General features: G+C 43.2%; 1 protein-coding gene across 1 annotated transcript in view; it reads left to right on the top strand.

The window, feature by feature from the left end:
• Window positions 1-17832, top strand: part of ANTXR2 (ANTXR cell adhesion molecule 2) — a 100283-nt gene extending 82451 nt beyond the window's left edge. The window contains exon 17 of the mRNA XM_042871168.1: window positions 15972-17832. Coding sequence (XP_042727102.1) covers window positions 15972-16010 — 39 coding nt within the window. The 3' untranslated portion in view covers window positions 16011-17832. The remainder of the gene's footprint in view (window positions 1-15971) is intronic.
• Window positions 17833-18259: the final 427 nt, after the last annotated feature.

Here is an 18259-nt window from a genome sequence, read left to right as displayed (position 1 = left end):
TTTTATTAATTAAAAAACTAGATCCAGCAATCTGAAATAGAATAGAGGATGACTGTCATTTCTTTCAAATTCCTTTAGGCTTTTTTTCCTCCTCCTCTGGGAAATAATTCTAAGTCTTTTTTCATGCTGTTGATTGCAATGGCGCAATGCCACTGCATGCTCCCAGTATCACAGAATCATGGAACTGCAGATTTGTTTGAATTGGAATGGACCCTTTAAGGCCATCTGGTCCAACTCCCTTGCAATGAACAGGGACACGTACAGCTACATCAGAGTGCTCAGAGCCTCATCCAGCCTGACCTTGAATGTATCCAGGGATGGGCCATCTACTGCCTCTCCATGCAACCCTTTCCAGAGCTTTCTCTTCTCCAGGAAGAACAGCCCCAGGTCTCTCACCCTATCCTTGTGGGGGAGGATCTATCCCTTAGATCACTTTTGTGGCCCTCCTCTGGACATGCTCCAATAGGTCCACATCTCTCTTGTACTGAGGATTCCACATCTAGACACAGTCCTGCACGTGAGGTCTCATGAGCATGGAGTAGAGGGACAGGATAACCTCCCTTGACTTGTTAACCATGCTTCTTTTGATGCAGCCCAGGATATGTTTGGCTTTCTGGGGGTATACGCTGCTGGCTCATTTCCAGCTTGCCATCCATCAGTACCTGCAGGTCCTTTTTGGCAGGGCTGTACTCCATCCTTACATCCCCCACATTGTACTGATAGGGAGGGTTACTATGATCCAGGTGCATTTGGCTTTGTGGAACCTCATGAGGTGCACCTGGGCCTACTTCTCAAGCCTGTCTGTGTCTCTCTCAACGGTAGGGTCAGCCCATTCTTCATCAAGCGTTAAATTAAGGAAATTGAGCACTAATGGAGGTCTACTGGGTGATTGTCACCAGCTAACCAAGCTGCAGAGCTGCAGGTCTACAGGCAGCTGGCTGAGAGCGGGACCATGGCTTTGTATAGATGCTGTTCTAGCTCATGATGGAGTTGTTGGCCCTCCTACTCTTCCCTGACAAACCAAAACCAGAGACTGACCTTATAGAAAATAGTGGTGTTTGGTAGCATGTTTTTGCACATTTGATCTGCACAATACGGATTGCCCACAACTGGCTATGCAAGGTGTAGATCCAGCATTTGGCTATGTAGGAGATAAGTAGCAAAACACTGAGTGATCGTAAACAAAGTAGCAAAGAAGGTCAGAAGTGGGGAATCTACATGCACATCATTCTGCCTATTAAATGTGTGACAGAGTGACAGATTTTTATTGATACATGTGTTCACCTTGTATGCGTATGCGGTGTTCTGTATACCTTGGTGGTAGAGGAGAAGGTAAAGGTCCTAGGCTATAAAATGGAAGGTTCAGGATATTAGGAAAAATTTATTCTCAGAAAGAGTGGTCAGGCTGTCCAGGGAGGTGGTACAGTCACTGTCCCTGGAGGTGTTCCAAACCATGGAGATGTGTACTGAGGAACATGGTTAGTGAGTATGGTGGAGATGGGCTGGTGGTTGGACTTGTGAGCTTGGAGGTCTTTTCCAAACTAATGATTTCATGATCATATGGTATTCCAATGGAGGCCGATTAAAACACTACTCAAATGTTTGAAGTCTGAATTCCTACAATAATTAGAAAGGATTCTTTCATTTCAGAACAGATGACTGGATCACCAGTTCTATAAGTAATATACAGCTTTAAGCTCTAACGAGCCTTATATATGCTGCAAGTAAAGAACCAGATGTTCACTCTCTCAAAGCTCTTAAAAGTTAGTTTCACATACTGAAATTGTCCTTAAGGGTGTTTTCCCCCATGTGTTAAAAAAAAGATACCAAAACCCAGAAGCTTTTGATAATGAAGCAAACATATTTTTATGGTGTGGGCTATTTTTTTTTTTCAGTCTGCTGCTAGTTTTTAAATATAAAGTATAGCATATGTTTAACGCAGAACATATGGAAAGAAAAAGCAAATCTTGAATTCCAAACATCATATTCTTAGTAGAAAAGATTCCACAGTATGAAAGTGGTCATTCAGAACAAAAAGGAAAAAAATATATTACATATAAATATTCATAAAATCAACTCCAGTTCTTCTCTAGATATCATTATGCAAATCTGAAATAGAGTGCTCAATATAGCCCAAAGTGTGAAGAAGAGAGTGCCCACAAAGATTTTGTGCATGATGGTGTTGGGTTCATGGTTGGATTTGATGACCCTAGTGGTCTCTTCCAACCTGAATGATTCTCTGATGCTATGATTTTTAGGAAGAAGATCAGTTCAGTATGCTGAACTGCCTGAAAAACTGGCTGTGGTGTAGCAGACCACCAAGAACTGCTGATACTTCTATATCTTTTGTGTCATTAGCTGGCCATGCTCCCCAAGCTGCTCCCTGCAGGAATGGGTCCAGAAACACAAGGTGGGCCTTTGCTCCCCTTCCTCAGGCTGGCCCTACCTACACGAATGGATTGTGCATCAAATCATGTTCAGGCAAAACTGCTGATATTCCAGTGTCTGCTCTTGCTCAGAAGGGCTACTGATGTCACCAGAATTCCAGGAAATGGTGACATTGCAAGCAGAAAAGAGAGGCTGATAGGTTTGGCAGTGTCCATACAGACACAAAATGAGTCCAGCTTTTGTGTACAACACTGAATTTGTCAGTCTCAGTAGGATAAGTGCTCAGCTCATAGGTGGCTTCTTATCACTCTGCCAAGGACTCGTGTACTCACTCTTTATCCAGTGTGTGTTCAGTGATACAAGGCACATGCTTTTTATTGATAGACATTGCACTGATTTAATTACATTTTTAAACCACATAATTATATTTTAAATTCTTAGCAGTCAGGTGTTAGGAATTTAGGAATCCCTTCATTTGAGTTTATATGTTCTTAGTGTTTTGTACCCACCTACTTAGCACAAACCAATATCAACTGCTGTGAATTAAGAGTGTGTCTAAAATTCTCTCTCACGTGTTCAATGAAACTTCTCTGAAACTACAAAGATAGGAAAATGAGGACTGTGAATGATGTCTGTCAATCCACATGCAGACAGGCACAGACAGGCTTGAACCATTATGGATCTCTGGCTTTGTGCTAGCACCAGGCCTCTCCTGTCTCTTGGATACTCAGAGATACAGGATTCAAAGGCCCTTCTTTTGAAACCAGCTGTGGGGACAAGGCTGAAGGTGCAGCCTGGTGAGGAAAGTGAGGCACCATGTGCTGCTTGCTGTGCAAAGCAGGCAGCAACAGGGCTCTGGACTGTGCGAGTTGCTGTGATTTCTCAGGAGTACTGGTGGGAGGTTGTGGTGTGGCTGTTTGTCAGTTCTCTTTGAAAAAGGAAAAAAAAAATTGTTCGTAATTACAAGCAAGAAGCCAGACACTTAAAAACTAGTTAGAGAAGAAAGCGCTCACTTGTCCCTGTATTTACAGAACAGACACAATAAAAGGCTATTTCAGATTTACATGTTTTTGACCAACAGATGACAGCGCGGAGAGCAAAATGATAGATCCAGCTGACATCTGCATCCCTCTATGCAGTGAATATTGTAAATAACCTTGAGTACTAAGTGACAGATAAAAGGCAGCACTCAGTCCAAGCTCTCCAACCAAATGGAAACAGGGCGCAATGCAGCAAAACTATCCCCAGTCTGAAACCAGACCTCAGTTTGAGCGGTTTATTTCTTTTAAGTCTCACCAGTTAATGTTTCTTTAGAACATGAAGGTAGGCAGAATTTGTCTGAATACTACAAGAGAACTAAGACTCAGAAAGGACACGGCAGATTTCATCAGCAGCTGAAGTGAAGGCGTCAGTGCAGGTGTTTGCATTCACTGGTGTGTCTTCCTCCCTTAGATCCATTAGTGCCAGCAGCAAGCATAATGCTTAGGCACTCCTAGCTTCTCTTTTCCTTTTTCCTCCTTCGCTCCCTCCCCCTCCTTTTTTTTTTTTTTTTTTTCTTTTCTCTCCCCCTTTTTTTTTTTTTTTTTTTTTAGTGCACTTCCAGATAAATGCCAGTCATTTGGCCAGGGCCAACTCACAGAAGGTACAGCAGGCACAGATGGTACTAATGCATAAATGTAATCTAGTAAAAGGATGCCAACACCAACCCAGAAAAGGTTCCAAATAACTGCAGTGCACTTACAGGAATACAGTGATTGGCAAGGTGAAAGCTGAGATTTGCAAGAGCTTACTGTTCCCAAATCAACAATAGAAATTCTACAACAAATGAACATATTTATTTATTAATTTATAAAATGCACTTAATACCAAGATCTCTGGGCATACGTATAACAAAAACTCACCAAACCCCCAAAGTCATTATACATATTACATTGATTAAAATCATACACTAGAATATCCAATGTTGAATACCATTATGATCATTGAATCCAAATAAAATAAGGGAAAAGGCAAAAGGAGGATGCTAAAAACCAAAAGCAAGTATCATGTACTCATTACCCAATGTTTATCAGGAGAACTCCTAAAAGGAAGGTTGCACAGCACTGTGGTGCCTCACAGTGAAGGGATCCAGAGAGTGCCTGGGCAGTGATAGTGTGCCTATAGGCATATATCCCACGTGGGCAGCTCTGTAGACCAAATAATCCTATTCGCTCAGGATTCAGGATGTAAAGACCTGCACCAAATCCTTTTTCCAGCACCAGCCATTGATACACACTTAAGACAAATACAGCAAAGAGGATAAACGCTGTTTGAGTGTCCCTGCAGGACACTTCTCACTGCCTCTGGAGAAGGCCAGCATCTCCACTTAGCACATCTGTGGTGTCTCATGAGGAAGAAATATTTCTAACAGTATGGAGCTCACCCAGACAGCCCAGAGCACAAGAGGGAAGGAAAATGGTGCTGCTGAAGGACTTGAATGATTCCTGCTTGCAGTGCACCTGTCCTAGCAGCTGCCAACACCACCATGGTGGGCCAGCTAGTAGGTGAGGAGTCAGACATGCAGTTCTTTTGTGTAACAGTTTGTGTCCCTGGATAGAGGCACCATGTCTTAGCTTAAAAAATTGCAGCGGAAATGAGTATCGCCATTTCATCTTTGTCTCCATTTATTAGCATCCGAAAGGAGCAATGGGCACAGTAACGGACTAGTGATGGCAGTCTCTTCTTCTGGGCTTTCTGAGCTCAGAGCACAGTGAATCGCGGGTCAATGATGAGGGCTTCAACCAGCAGTAATACTAGCGACAATAGCAATAAATTAGCCCAGGTTCAAATATGCCTGACATACAATTAATAGACATCTTCGCAAGGGAAGAGCAAGGCAGACTGACAGAGATGTGTAAGAACATAAATCAGACAGCTTTATAAATTCTCTTCTTTCATAATCCAGAAGGTCTAAATCAGACATGGCACAGGACACAGGAAAAAAATACATTCTGTGGTCATTTTAATTATGGTGTCATATGAGGATTTGGCTTTCAGGAAGAATTTGGATCTTGGCTCAAGGCAGAGGATTCTAGAGCTGCCATTTCCATACTGCCCTGAACAAAGAAGGTTTGGGAGGGGATCAGAAGCAGTGTCCAAATATCTGTGAAATTCATGATTAGTAATCCACGTGAGTTAAAACAAAGCCTAACGATGTGCTGTGGGGTTTTGTCTGTGGGAAGGAAGGAGAGCTGACTCATTGACATGCGCTCATTGTACCAGGGAAGCTGACATGGACTGAGGGGTTGAAACAGCTTGGCGTTCACATTCCTTACTGGGCCCAGTGGTCAATGTCATTTGTGCTGCATTCGTTATCGCGGCAAAGGATCCAGCTATCAGCACTGTAAAGGCTTTGGTTGGTGAAGTGACAGCTGGATCACAGTGGCATCTAGAGGGCTGTTACACGCAGTGTGTGTGCAGCATTCATGAGGTTCCTGCTGTGGCTTTACTTGGCTTTGCTTCCCCACCCACAGAGCCATCTCTAGCCGGGCAGTCACAGCCAACAGCTGCACCCTCTGGCTGTGCTGGGGGATGTCCAGTCTCCTCGAAAAGAGAATCCACCTAAGCCCTACCTACGACTTCCAACAGATTCACATTTTTCAAAGAATTTCTCAAGTGGAATTTCCCTCCACGGTAATTGTGTGGTGATTATTAAAAAGAAAAAAGAAATTACATACCGTCCTAAATGTTCATCCTGCTCTGTAATTGGGGTGACTTCTCTCTTTACAAGTAATTATCATATGCAAGTAATTATGATGATTTTATACTGTAAAATCAAAGGAGCCAGGCTGTTAGCTGTGATATGAATATCATACTATTGCTGCGTTTGAACTGAGAATGTGAACCCTGGAGGACTTCCATACATTGCAGTTTTAGGGCACCTGCTTCTTACTTATGTGAACTGTTTGAAGATGGTGCTAACTCTTCAGAAAAGGTTGGGTTAAATAAATAAAGACTGGGAAAGATCATAAAGGAAGGAGATTTTAGGAGAGGCTTGAAAGGGACTTTACTGAGTTGCGGTCATGACCGTGGAGGGAAGGTGGTGGAAGAGAATGTTTCTTATGACAGTTATGGTTTATCTGTCACCAATGACAGAGAAAGATAAATTGCATTCTTCCCACTTGGAGTAGTAGCACACAGGGGAAGAAGGAAGAATAATGGAGATGTTTGACTTTTGTGTTAGAGATACCATCTCTGTGAAGTGTAAATTTCTGATATTCTTTGCCTTTTTTGATGAAAAAGACCCAACAAATGCCAGGTTTTGATATTTGTTTGTTTTAGTGGCCTTAAAACTGGGCACTTCTGATTTTACAAGGCTTGAAATTTTATGTATTATAGTAGCATATAGCTCTCTTTCTTTCCTTCCTATAAAAAGATGTGGAACACTTGAGGGACACTTTGTGATGCCAAGGGCCATTTGGCGCTACTGTTCAGGTCTGCTGTCAGATTGGCTGCAGTCCCCCTATAACATTAACAAGGGCCCCCAGTAATACTCCTGATGAGGATTCATCCCAGGATATTTCAGAGTTCAAAGAGGAAAAGCGCTTCCCAGTGAGAACAGGAGAGAGAACTGTCCCAGCGACAGCTCAGCAAGTGGCTCTGGGCACGATGAGAACTGTGCTGGCCCAAGTGGGTGAGTGTCGGCACTGGGTAGGTGTGCACTGGGCTGCCCGCCAGGACAGGGATCACTTTCCCTCTGGCAGTGAGAACAAGTTCAGCCTGCGTAATTAGATCTGAAGGAGCAGAGCCCTCCATTGGCAGGCGCTGCAATGGGAAAACAATAACACGTCCTTCAGGGAAGCGGGGTCAAACCTTGCCAGGCCATGGTGCATTTTCACAGAGGCAGAAGTGCTACAGGCAAGGGAGGCTTCCTGCCAAGGGTCAGGTGGAGAGAGCCAGGGCCTTACTGCACATCAGACGGTGACTCTGCAGGCCATTTCCACATCCTTTCCTTTTGCATAAGCAATGCTTGCCTCGACAGAAGAAAACAACAAACTCCTGCCCTCTAGAGACAGGAGACCTCCAGCTCTGCTGAATAAAATATTTGCCACAACCTCCTTTTGAAGCAGATGCTACAAATGCATACAGTTTTATTCTCCCCTAAGGCCCCCACAGCCAGCTCAGCAGCTCGTCGTCCTCTCTTCTCCCAGACCTGGAAGGCCAACTCGCAGGAGAAGCAGCTTGTCACAACCACTCTTTTTCAAGGCAGTGGACTATTTGGAGAACTGCTGAATAAAGCAGTCACAGAAAGCTTGGCAATAAGGGAAGATAAATCCCTCCCTTCTTCATTACTAAAACCTGTCAGGATAAGCCAGCAAATGCTCACGCTGAGTACTTCTTTCCTTTAACTTCTCTGACTGCCTGCATGCCTCTGGTCAGGCTGAGAGCTGTCCCCCTACCCTCCAAGTATGGGGCGACTGCACTAAGAGACACAAGCAGGGCACAGACATAGACAGGCTTGAGCAGTGGGCCCAGGCAAATCTCATGAGGTTCCACAAAGCCAAGTGCAAGGTCTTGCACTTGGGTTGTGGCAACCCTCACCTATCAATACAAGCTGATAGAGCACAGCCCTACCAAATAGAACCTGGGGGTACTGATGGATGGTCAGGCTGGACAGGCTCTTAGCACTCTGATGTAATTGTAGGTATCCCTATTCATTGCAGGACAGTTGGATGAGAGGGCCCTTAAGGATCCCTTCCAACTGAAACAAATCTATGGTTCTATGATTTTGAACAACCCCTGGAGCACAGCTCTGCGCGATGTGAATCTGTGGCTGCATGATGCACGTGCTCTTTGTGTTCAACCTTGGTACCAGGAGCTCCACATTGATTGAGCTTTAAGGGTTTCACTGCCCAAGTTTTACTTGAAATGTCAAAGGTGGGAAAATAGCATTCAAAGACTGCACTTGAATCTCTTCTACAAAATCCTCTTGGTCCTGGTTTCCACAAGGTTACACCACTGGTAAACATATACTTCAAAGATTTTAGTCACTGTAGCAACTGTGAGGAAATGTCCATATGTCCAGTTACAAAATAAGCGTTATTAGTGAGGTGAAAAGCTGTTCATAATAGCATTTTCCCAAAGCCGCCAGCATACTAAAAATACAACAGATAATACCCCCGATTCCCCACTGCACCAAGCATGTGTGATACATCTGAGCAAAGTGTGCACGAAGTGGATACTGAGCCCTGATAGATTAAAACATCAGCGTTTTGTACCTGTACAACTTTCTCTGGACATCTGAAGGTTTGCTCCAAAGAGCAACCCGTGCCAACATGGAGTTTAGCAAAACATGCTGATGTCACAGGCATTTGCAAAAACAAACCAAGAGACCAGGTAGTAGCAACTCTACTGAACTGCTCATTCAGGACCATGTCAACTGTAACAAGTAGATGAGTTTAAGATACTCTCCACAAATTAATATTCATATTAAGGTAACAGTTTGAGGTAAATGACTACATGTGAGCTGTGTATTTTTCAGCAAGAAATATTTTTCTGTCACAACAGCTTCTACACCCAGCCATTCACTGTGCACTGTATATATTTCAGCAGCATCTTTAAAATACCTATTTTGAATGTGTTACTGACAGTTTTGCTCACAGAGTATTTGGTGCAGAAAAAAAGGGGACTACCTTCTAAAAAACATTAACGTTGTCCTCTTTTCCTGCACCTTATTTTGCTTTCATTTTCCTCTCCCTCACCTAAAGCAGGTCTGAGGGACAAGAGGTGGGCACTAAGTCAACCTCAGCTTCTGAGTTGTCCATAATTGTGCTGGCAAATTCCCCGTCAAAGCAGTCAGATGCTGCCAGCTGTCATCCTGAAATGACTGTTGTTGCAATTCAGGTATGTGATTTCTGAAAACTGACCTGCATGACTGCCAGACTGCTTGGAGAGATAGGGAGGTTCATGCACACATTCTAAGGAGGCTCAAATACATAGATATGAGAATAATAAAAAAGTTATATGACATTCCACTTATCTCAAGTTATGAGAAGAAATACGACAGTGAAAAAAAATTCCTCCTTAGGGCAAAAATATGTAGCACCATTCATCTGTAGTTGTTCGGTTTTATTGCTGCTCTTTGAGGTGAATTTTTGAGTGCGTCCAGTGTCACTGTTGGAGATCAGAGCTTACCTCACCTGGGTCAGTGGCAATCCAGCAGTCAATTAAGGAATTTTGGGGAGAAAGCCAACGTGGGCAGCCCTAGAAATGCTCCTAATGTCTGTATCACTGATAACATTTTGTGTTGTAATAATGCCAGCTCCTTGAAGAGATTAGTTGCCGATTTATTCTGTGAAAAATGACACTTCTCACAATGTACAGCACCACAAGCCATCTTCCCTCAGGTGCTCAATATCCACCACACAGTGCAGCTTATGGCTGCCCATGGGACTCCTGCACACACAGTGTGGCTCCACATTAGGATGGCACTAAGGGAGTGTGTGGCCACTGAGACGTGGTAGTCATGCAACACGTGCAAGGATGGGAAGATAATGATGTAAAGTGGTTTTGCCTTCTAGAAGGCAAATATATAAAATAAACATGCTGGTAGCAGTACACATCTGCAGAAACGAGGTTTTAGCACTAAGAACTAAGAAGGTTTTGGCAACAGAACATATAGCTAATTCTAATAATGTTCTGAGCTTCACAGTTTTGTGATGGGGGTTGACCTGATGGCCGGGGCAGAAAGAAAGAGAGGTCCGTGTGTGCCTCTGACTGCTCCTTCAGGCTGCTCAGGACAGGGGGGGCCAGCAGCCCTCTGCAAAATAAACATATCAATCAGGCATGTTTAAAAAAGAGATCTATATAAACTTAACTTCAGTTGTGTGCTCCAGCTTGTCAACGGATATTTATGAGGTGAGAGTAATATTATAACAGTTATAGCAGTGAAATACATCCCAAGCGGGGAGCTAGTAAAGGAGCACACGGATGTTAATGCCAGTAGAATGTTAATGCCCAGGAGATGGGGGCAAGGTGACACGAGCTGCAGTTAATGCTGCTTTAGTGATTCCAAAGAGATTTGGAAAGCAGGGAATTGCCCGTTCGCTTCTATTGCAGCAAAGCAGAAATGGTGTATGTAGTCCAGTCCTTTATTGGAAGGGCTATGGGAAAGGACCTTGTACTCTCAACTTCAAGCTGCAGGGAAAGCAAGTCGAAGGGGGAAATGAATCAAGTACAGCAGATTCTCATCTGATGATCCCCATGGCATCAGCAGTCTCAGCAGTCTGAGCTGTCGTGAGATGACAGCTTTGGGGGAGCAATGGAGTGAGCTTACAGGGAGGCACTAAGCACAGAGGAGAAGGATGCTCTGGTAAAGCTGTAAGGACAGGGCCAACAACAATGACATCACTAAATACTTGTCTGAGAAATGCCGTTATTCCAAACCCCTCTCCTCTCTCACAGCTATGCAGGAATTGAATAACTGTGCTGGAGAGCACATTGCTTATGTGTGACATAGAAAAGACAAATCTCCAAAGGGTATGTTCCCTTTTTGGAGGCTGCAGCCCTGGGGAGAAGCACACAGCCTCTGCCAATATGTCACTGACGGGAGCTTGAGGATCTTAATCCTCCATGAGCAAAATGAGCCAGTCTTTTAAGAACTCACCTGTTACAGAGGGCAGTACAACTATTCTGGATTAAAGACATCGTTAAGTGCTTTGAGGGCTGATATGATAAAGGCAGCCTTTCAAGATATATGATCACCAGAGCAGCCAGCTATTCCACCGGCTAGTAAAGGATTTCCTGTTCTGCTCTGAGTTGAGGATATTCCTTCCCTTCAAGTTTTCATGTTAAACTGCTTCCAGCTCTCAGGTGACATCAGTCTGTCAGCTGGTAGCACTTGGAGGATGTCTGACGAAGGACCCACAGTCTCTAAGGAGACCACGTCTCACTAAGACCTGTTACAGCACAGAGCAGTTAGCACTGGTAGTGATCCTGACTTCCTTTAATTACATCCTTGTTAGCAATTACACAAAGGAGAACAAAGCAGAAAACTTGAAGCATTTGTTATCTGCCTATAAAATCATTACTCCTTTTGGAAAAGTCACTTCCACACAGTGAGTCCTGGTGGTTCAGAAAGCAATGATTGATATGTCTTGAGCCGTGCAAAAACCCTATTACACTGGAAAAGAGAGGAGAGTTTCTTCCTGAATTTCAGCCTTAGAGGTAGTACTTTGAAGATGGTTGTTACTGTTTTGGCAAACACAACACATGTTTGAGATACAAAGAAAAAAGCCCATATATCCATATCTGTGCATTTGTATCTCCTCTGCATTTATGTCATATACTAAAAAAGATGCTTCTCAAAAAGCTCTTTGCACTCCAGATGGTACTTAATAATAGACAAAATTATGCTCTGACATAACTCAAAGCAAGAAACGTCGCCCAGCCCATCGGGCAGCTAAGGAGCTGCCATCCAGCTGCCCCCCAGGACTACCCCAAGGTGCCTTTCCACCCCAAACAGGAGGAAAAAAAAAACAAAAAAAAAAGCCACACAATCAAACCAAAAAAAAACCCTAAACCCAATAGTCTTTTTTATATGTTCGACTTGAACATAAAGTTTTATGTGTGTACATCTTGCAAGGGGTAAGTCTGTAGCTTAGTTTGAAAGAATGCAGGAGAGGGACAGAACCTCTCTGACTCCCTTGATTACACAGGAGCTCAGCTGTGAATATCCGTGCAATGTTGTGAATTCAGAAGGCCAGCCCTGGCAGTGCAGGATGTGGGCACAGCTCCAAGGAGCCTGCAGAGTTCCCCCACTTCCTCCAGCGGAGAGCCCAGTATTAGGTTACGGATGGTTGGAATGCAACACATGTTTGCTCCTGCATTCACACATACAAATTAAAGTGCTTCTCATACCTATTTAGCCAACATCAACAGATGAGTTCCAGGCTCAGAGCACAGTGCAGTCCAAGAGGCATCCTCCTCCAAGTGCTGAGTGTGCTGCTCCAGAAGAGCTGCACAGAAGGTCACAGTGCAGGAGGAACAGGGCCTTCCTGCAAACATCTCTTGGACTTTTTGCTTTGCTTTTGCACATGAGGAACTATCCTACAGTCTAACTGCAAGAGGAGCCTCCTCTTCCTTTGAAATTGTGTATCCTGAAAGAACTTTATCTTGGTTGCCCAGCAAGTTAAATTCAGTAAGATAATCAACCATGTAATAGATGACTTCACTGTAACATAAAAATATTCCTTCTTAGATAAAACTGTAGCTGTAGATCTTTCTCCCTTAGAAAACAAAGACAAACAAACAAAAAAACCTGCCATATTCTACTCCCATAGTACCTGCAGTGCATCTTCAAGCAGGTCGTAGGTAGGGGCTTTTCCTCTGAGACAACTCTCGGATTCCACATGTAGATCACAGAATGCTTGCGTAACTCATTTTTTAATTACTCTAGCCCTAAAGTACTAAATTAGTTCAATTTTATACTGACGACATGTTGGTATTGTTAAGGTTTATGATCCAGTGATTTACAAGGCATGATATATGTGAATTCAAATGGCTTGTATTGATTGTTTAATGGAATACAGGAACGTGAGTGTGACATTAGGTCACCAAACTGGCTGATCATGGTAATGCTGCTGGGATGGTCATTCACAGGTTGCATCAGTTACATAGCACAAGTGTGTTTTAATTGTGAAGGACAGTACTGGACAGATGGGTTTAAACAGCACTTCTAGTGGAGTAAATCATCCTGTTCATGAAGTTCAGATTGATCAGAATAGAAATGCAATATTCTTTTACTTAAAGCTGAGATAGATACTGCTGCATTGGAAGTTCTGAATTTGTTTAGAGAAACACACAACTACGGATCTTTTTCCCAAAACCAACTTGCACAGACAGTGACGCTGGTTACATCACATACACTCAGATCCACAGCTGATGAAAACCTGCAATTCATATTGGCTTGGAGTGACAAATCCTTAGCAGAACTGAAGGTAATAAATCAGCTCTGGGGCACCACAGAATATTAGCTGAGTTATAGCAAGAAAGGGAGAGCAAGAGAGAGGCTTGTTGGTAGACATTTCTCTATTTTTCCTGATAAATAATAACATCAAAGCAATATATGGTGATTGTGTTAAATTGCCAGCACGATGAGAGCTCAAAGCCCTTTACACTGGTTTGAACGCTACTTCCTAATGCATTTCATGTGCAGGTATGGTGAATCCACGCACCTTGTCACATCCCATTACCTAAATGCAAAAGCTGCTCTCTCCTATGCCAGCCTGCAATATTTGCTGTTCTGTTAGTGACACTACGGTGGTCCTGACCTTCTCATTAATTAGTGCTTCTAGTGTTTTTCCCAACATCCTGATTTCAGCTGTCTGTTGTGAGCATCACATTGCATGCAGAAAAATGTGTACAGTACACAGGCCCTTTTTTTTCTGGAAACCTCTCATCCTTCAGTTCTCCTACATAAGAGCAGGGAAACAAAGCTGCTAGTGCAGCCACTCCCACCAGCACTAACAATCTGATTGTAAACCACATACTTCAGATGATTCTATCCCAGGTAGGAAAAAAAAAGCAATGCAACACAACAGAAGTTTCTTCCAAAAACTTCCTTCCCTGGCTGTAGCCTGGCACAGAACGTGTATTTACAGCAAGACAGTATCACAAGACTGCAAGTTGCAAGTTCTCCCCATTTTTCTATAAGTGATTCTTCAACTGTGAATCCTTCTTGTAGTCACAGGACATGGTCCCTAGAATTAAGGGGTTAGTTTGCCCCTTTAATCATGCGTAGTTCATTAATAGCATTTTAAGGTGCTAAAAACCCACATGGCCTCTTAACACACCACAATGAATCAGTGCATGCACCCAGGCCTTGAAAATTACAAAAAATTGAAAGTTACAAATGAAAGCAGAATGGGTAAACTGCAGTGTCCATTTACACCGCTGGAGAAATACTGCAGCTCCTCTATTACCTGCTCTCTACAGATCATTTGGCATGTTTCGCTTTTGCGATACAGCATCATCTTGGAAGTAAAGTCCTTGCTGTGAGTATGCATTTCATGTTAACTTTGTTGTCAGAACTGCTAGAGCTGCAAAGCATTTTTGGATTGTGTGCTCCAAAAATACACTTCTTCTGCCTATTCTATACACAGAATTCATTTTGATTAATTAAAAAAAAAAAAAAAAAAAAGGTACATGAAGATGTGCCATGCCTTCATACTTTGCCTTTAAGTGAATCTCTCAGTGCTCCTGCTTTGTCTCTTTGCATCTCTTCTGCATCTGTAATCCAGCTGATAGCAGCCAGAATCATGACCCAATCCAGCTATCCACCAGTTCTCTATTTATTATAGAGTTGACAGGAAGTAGAATCATTAGAAGAGCATTAGGAAAAAAGATCCCTTGATGCACTGTGCATTTCAGTCCTGGAGCTCATCTGGGAAACATTGCCCCTTTCATGCTAGTCAAGGGCGGGTGCCTATGAGAGCAACCAACCACCACTCTGTGTCATTGCTGTCCATGGTTACTGGTAAAACCACTAGCTCAAAATAAGAAAATGAAAGTAATAGGAAATTCAGGCCTTATTTTGTTTGTTTATGGCATTATCTCCCGTGTTTGAGCCCACCCAGAGACTTTGCAATTAACTATGAACCTTGGGACAAAACATTCCATAGGTGTTCACAGACCTTACTGTACGTTTTCAAACAGCACTTAACACCTCCATGTGATGCCTTGGAGAATGGCTTGCTCTGCCCAGAGAAGGCTCAGTCGATGTCAGTTGTTCTGTGCCACTGCAGAAGGAAATGTATTGTTGCTGTGCACAGAAGAGCTGTTCAGGAGCTATTCTGTTGAGGGCAACACTTAACTTCAAAATCTGATGATCATCGTGGAGCTTTCACCTTTACCCAAGCTCTGAAAAGTGGGTCTTTTTCAGTGCTTGTCCCAAGTCAATAAAAAGAGCTTAATATTTTTACTGGTGGATTTGTCTCTCATTTGGCTATACCAAAAGCTGTCAAAATTCTGAACCCGCTTGTGGGAAAAGGGCACTTACTAAGGTGCAACACCACAAGAAACCACTTTTGCTTTTAGAGCACAGCAATTCTAAGTGCATCAGAACACAGTTTGTAGATCCAGGGCTGGGTTTTTGCTAATAAAATACAATTTCAAATCAGCAGTATCTCTGCTAACAGTCACGTTGATCTGCACTATGGTGCAGAAGGATTTGGCTCTGTAGAGCATCTGCCTTTGCTGTGATCTCCCTTTACTGAGTGCTTAGATAAGTTTGAGTTTGCTCCCAGCAGTTAGTGAGAATTTCACATTTGTATATTACCCTCATAGAAGAACTCAAGAGTGTTCAAAGTGTGTCTTCAGTGTCATCACTGCTTCCCTACCATCCTAAATTTGTAAGTCAAATGTAGTTCCTTACTCTGGGTAATTTCCATTAATTCTTAAAATGTTTGCCGTGGGTATGTTATTTTCACAAACATCTGAATTTAAATTACAGGCTTCTTTTAGCATGCAATATTCAATGTTTGAAAGTCTTGGTTGCATTCATTACTTCATCAACCAATAAAAGCTTCTCTCTTTTCCCCCCTCAGGGCCGATGTATTAACTTCACCCGAGTTCAGTCTCAGTAGAGGAGGAGAAGAGGATACAAGGAGGAAATACAGCCACATTGCCACCTTCCAACCAAGCAGAGAGAACTGAGCACTTCCCCATGTTCCTTGGAGCACCTTCAGCCCAAACTCAAAAGGTTTCTGCGTTCACCCTACCAGGATCCAGCATCGCTGCACCAAGCTCTCACGTTCCACCACCGTACATTCCTACTCCATGACTTGCAACAGTGACAAGAAGCATTGACTCCTATGCCTCTGCTTTATAGAACATAAAAGGGAGAGCACAGACAACCAAAGATAATAATGTTTTTCTATTTTCATTACTTTTTTAAGGACTGCGAATTCTCAGGACATAATGTGCTTTTAGGGGAGATGCAGAGTTTCTCAGATGCAAAGATGGCACGTGTTATGTAAATAGAGACTGTTTGCCATGGGCGGAGGATAAAGCTTCCCACCAGGCTCAGCAAACGCAAGAGTTCACTGCCTTACAGCGATGTCAGATCACAAAATCCTTCCGAGTCTCCCATCGCATTGTGCCTTACGGGAACCTTCTGACTGGAAATCTTGTCATTCTAACACTGAAAAGTGCACACGCATGACAAAATGTAGACAGGATGCCTCAAGGTATTGGTAGCGAGCAAGACTTTGCCCTTTAGTTTTTGAAGACACCTTTCTTTCATTATGCACCCGGGACAGGAAGAAAATTAATAGAGCGTTATTGCACAGGAAGACAGCCTGTAACCAGAGATCTTGAGCAGAGTTTGAGGGACTGATGCTTCAAGACCTTGACACTGTGGCTGGTGGTTTTTTCCCCCTTCCTGCATTCAAAGTTCAGTAGCGCATAAAACATCATCATCTATAAACATACCTAGCAGTAGTAGGCTTATGTATTATTTTTTTTTTAGATGAAAAAAGCAGTAGCCACTAAGCTGGTATCTCAGGGTTTTTTTCCCCCCCGAATCTCCAAGGGCTCTTCAGCGTCACAAGCCAGCAACTCTCTTTGCATGAGAATTTCAAAGTTTAATTAATATAATTAAAGGCAACAGCAAGCAGCAGCCTGTGAAGATTTTGCTCATCTTTTTTATGCTTTTTGACATTGAATGACCTATTACTGTATGTGCATTACTCGGTTTTCAAGGGGGCACCGAGCATTGGTTCAGATTCAGCAATGGAAAAAGACCTCCTTCCATCAATTTAGAAATTAAATTTACGGGAGCGCCGGCCATCATAAAACATCGACAATGTATGTATTATAATTTTTTAGAAAAACCAGTGTCGTGTCACGTCGATGATGCCAAATTATGTTAGCGTGAGCGGAAACACTGTGGGGGAGGAAGGAGGGAGCAGCTGAAGAAAAAGGCTCAAATGATCCAGTCACTTTCGATACTGTACTTCAGATGCAAAATGGATATTCGAGTCGAAACCTGACAAAGCGCGCCTGCTTTGATGGGAACTGGTATAGACAATGACCAGTGGCTGGGTCAGTGGGATGTCTCTCTGCGAGCAGGGAGGCTTATCAAATGACACTAAAAATAAGTTCAACAACCATCACGTTTGAGGGGAAAAGGCGAACATTTCACATTTGGTGGGCATGAATGTGTGCAAGATGGAAAGAGCAATGCGAAGCATCCTGGTCTAATTATCTCCTTTGTGCTCTTCATTGAAATCACAAGGGACATAAATAATTCTCTTGGTTGATGTCCAAATTCGTGGCACTGCCCAAAGAAGCCTTCATGTATATCCGCTCGCTTACATCTTTTGCTTGAGTTTATTTATGTCACTGGTAGCCTCATCATCAACAACCATGTGTGCACATTACGCTATAAATAAAGTAATTACTTAATTCTGTGAGCATTTCTTCTTCTTCACCCAGTCCCGCATTCTCTACACAAGAGCCAACTTCACCTGGCCAGCCATGCAGCCACCAACTTTGGCAGACAAACCATCTATTTGTGGTGGTCTACCTGTGGCATCGCATGGCGTGCTAGAAGAACTGGCCGCAGCCCAACTCAAGGGCTTCTGATTGTCCCATGGTTCTGTACAACACGTCACATGCCGGTAATACAGTATGCACCATCAGAAGTCCACACACAGCAATGAGGTGCCTGCAGTGCTGGGTCTCCACCACCGTACCCAGTGCAATTGCAGCTCTGACACAAACGGCCCATAGTTGGCCATGGCCAGCACAGAAGCTTATAAAAGCTGATCTTACCCATGGAGCCCAACCACCAACAAGCCTTTGGCTTACTTCATGCCACTAACTGCCTTTG

This window comes from Lagopus leucura, unplaced genomic scaffold, assembly GCF_019238085.1.
Source record: "Lagopus leucura isolate 7727_CA_CO unplaced genomic scaffold, USGS_WTPT01 Super-Scaffold_100004, whole genome shotgun sequence".
Classification (NCBI taxonomy): domain Eukaryota; kingdom Metazoa; phylum Chordata; class Aves; order Galliformes; family Phasianidae; genus Lagopus; species Lagopus leucura.
The sequence above is the reverse complement of the archived record's forward strand: the minus strand, read 5'-3'. Positions and strand labels throughout refer to the sequence as shown.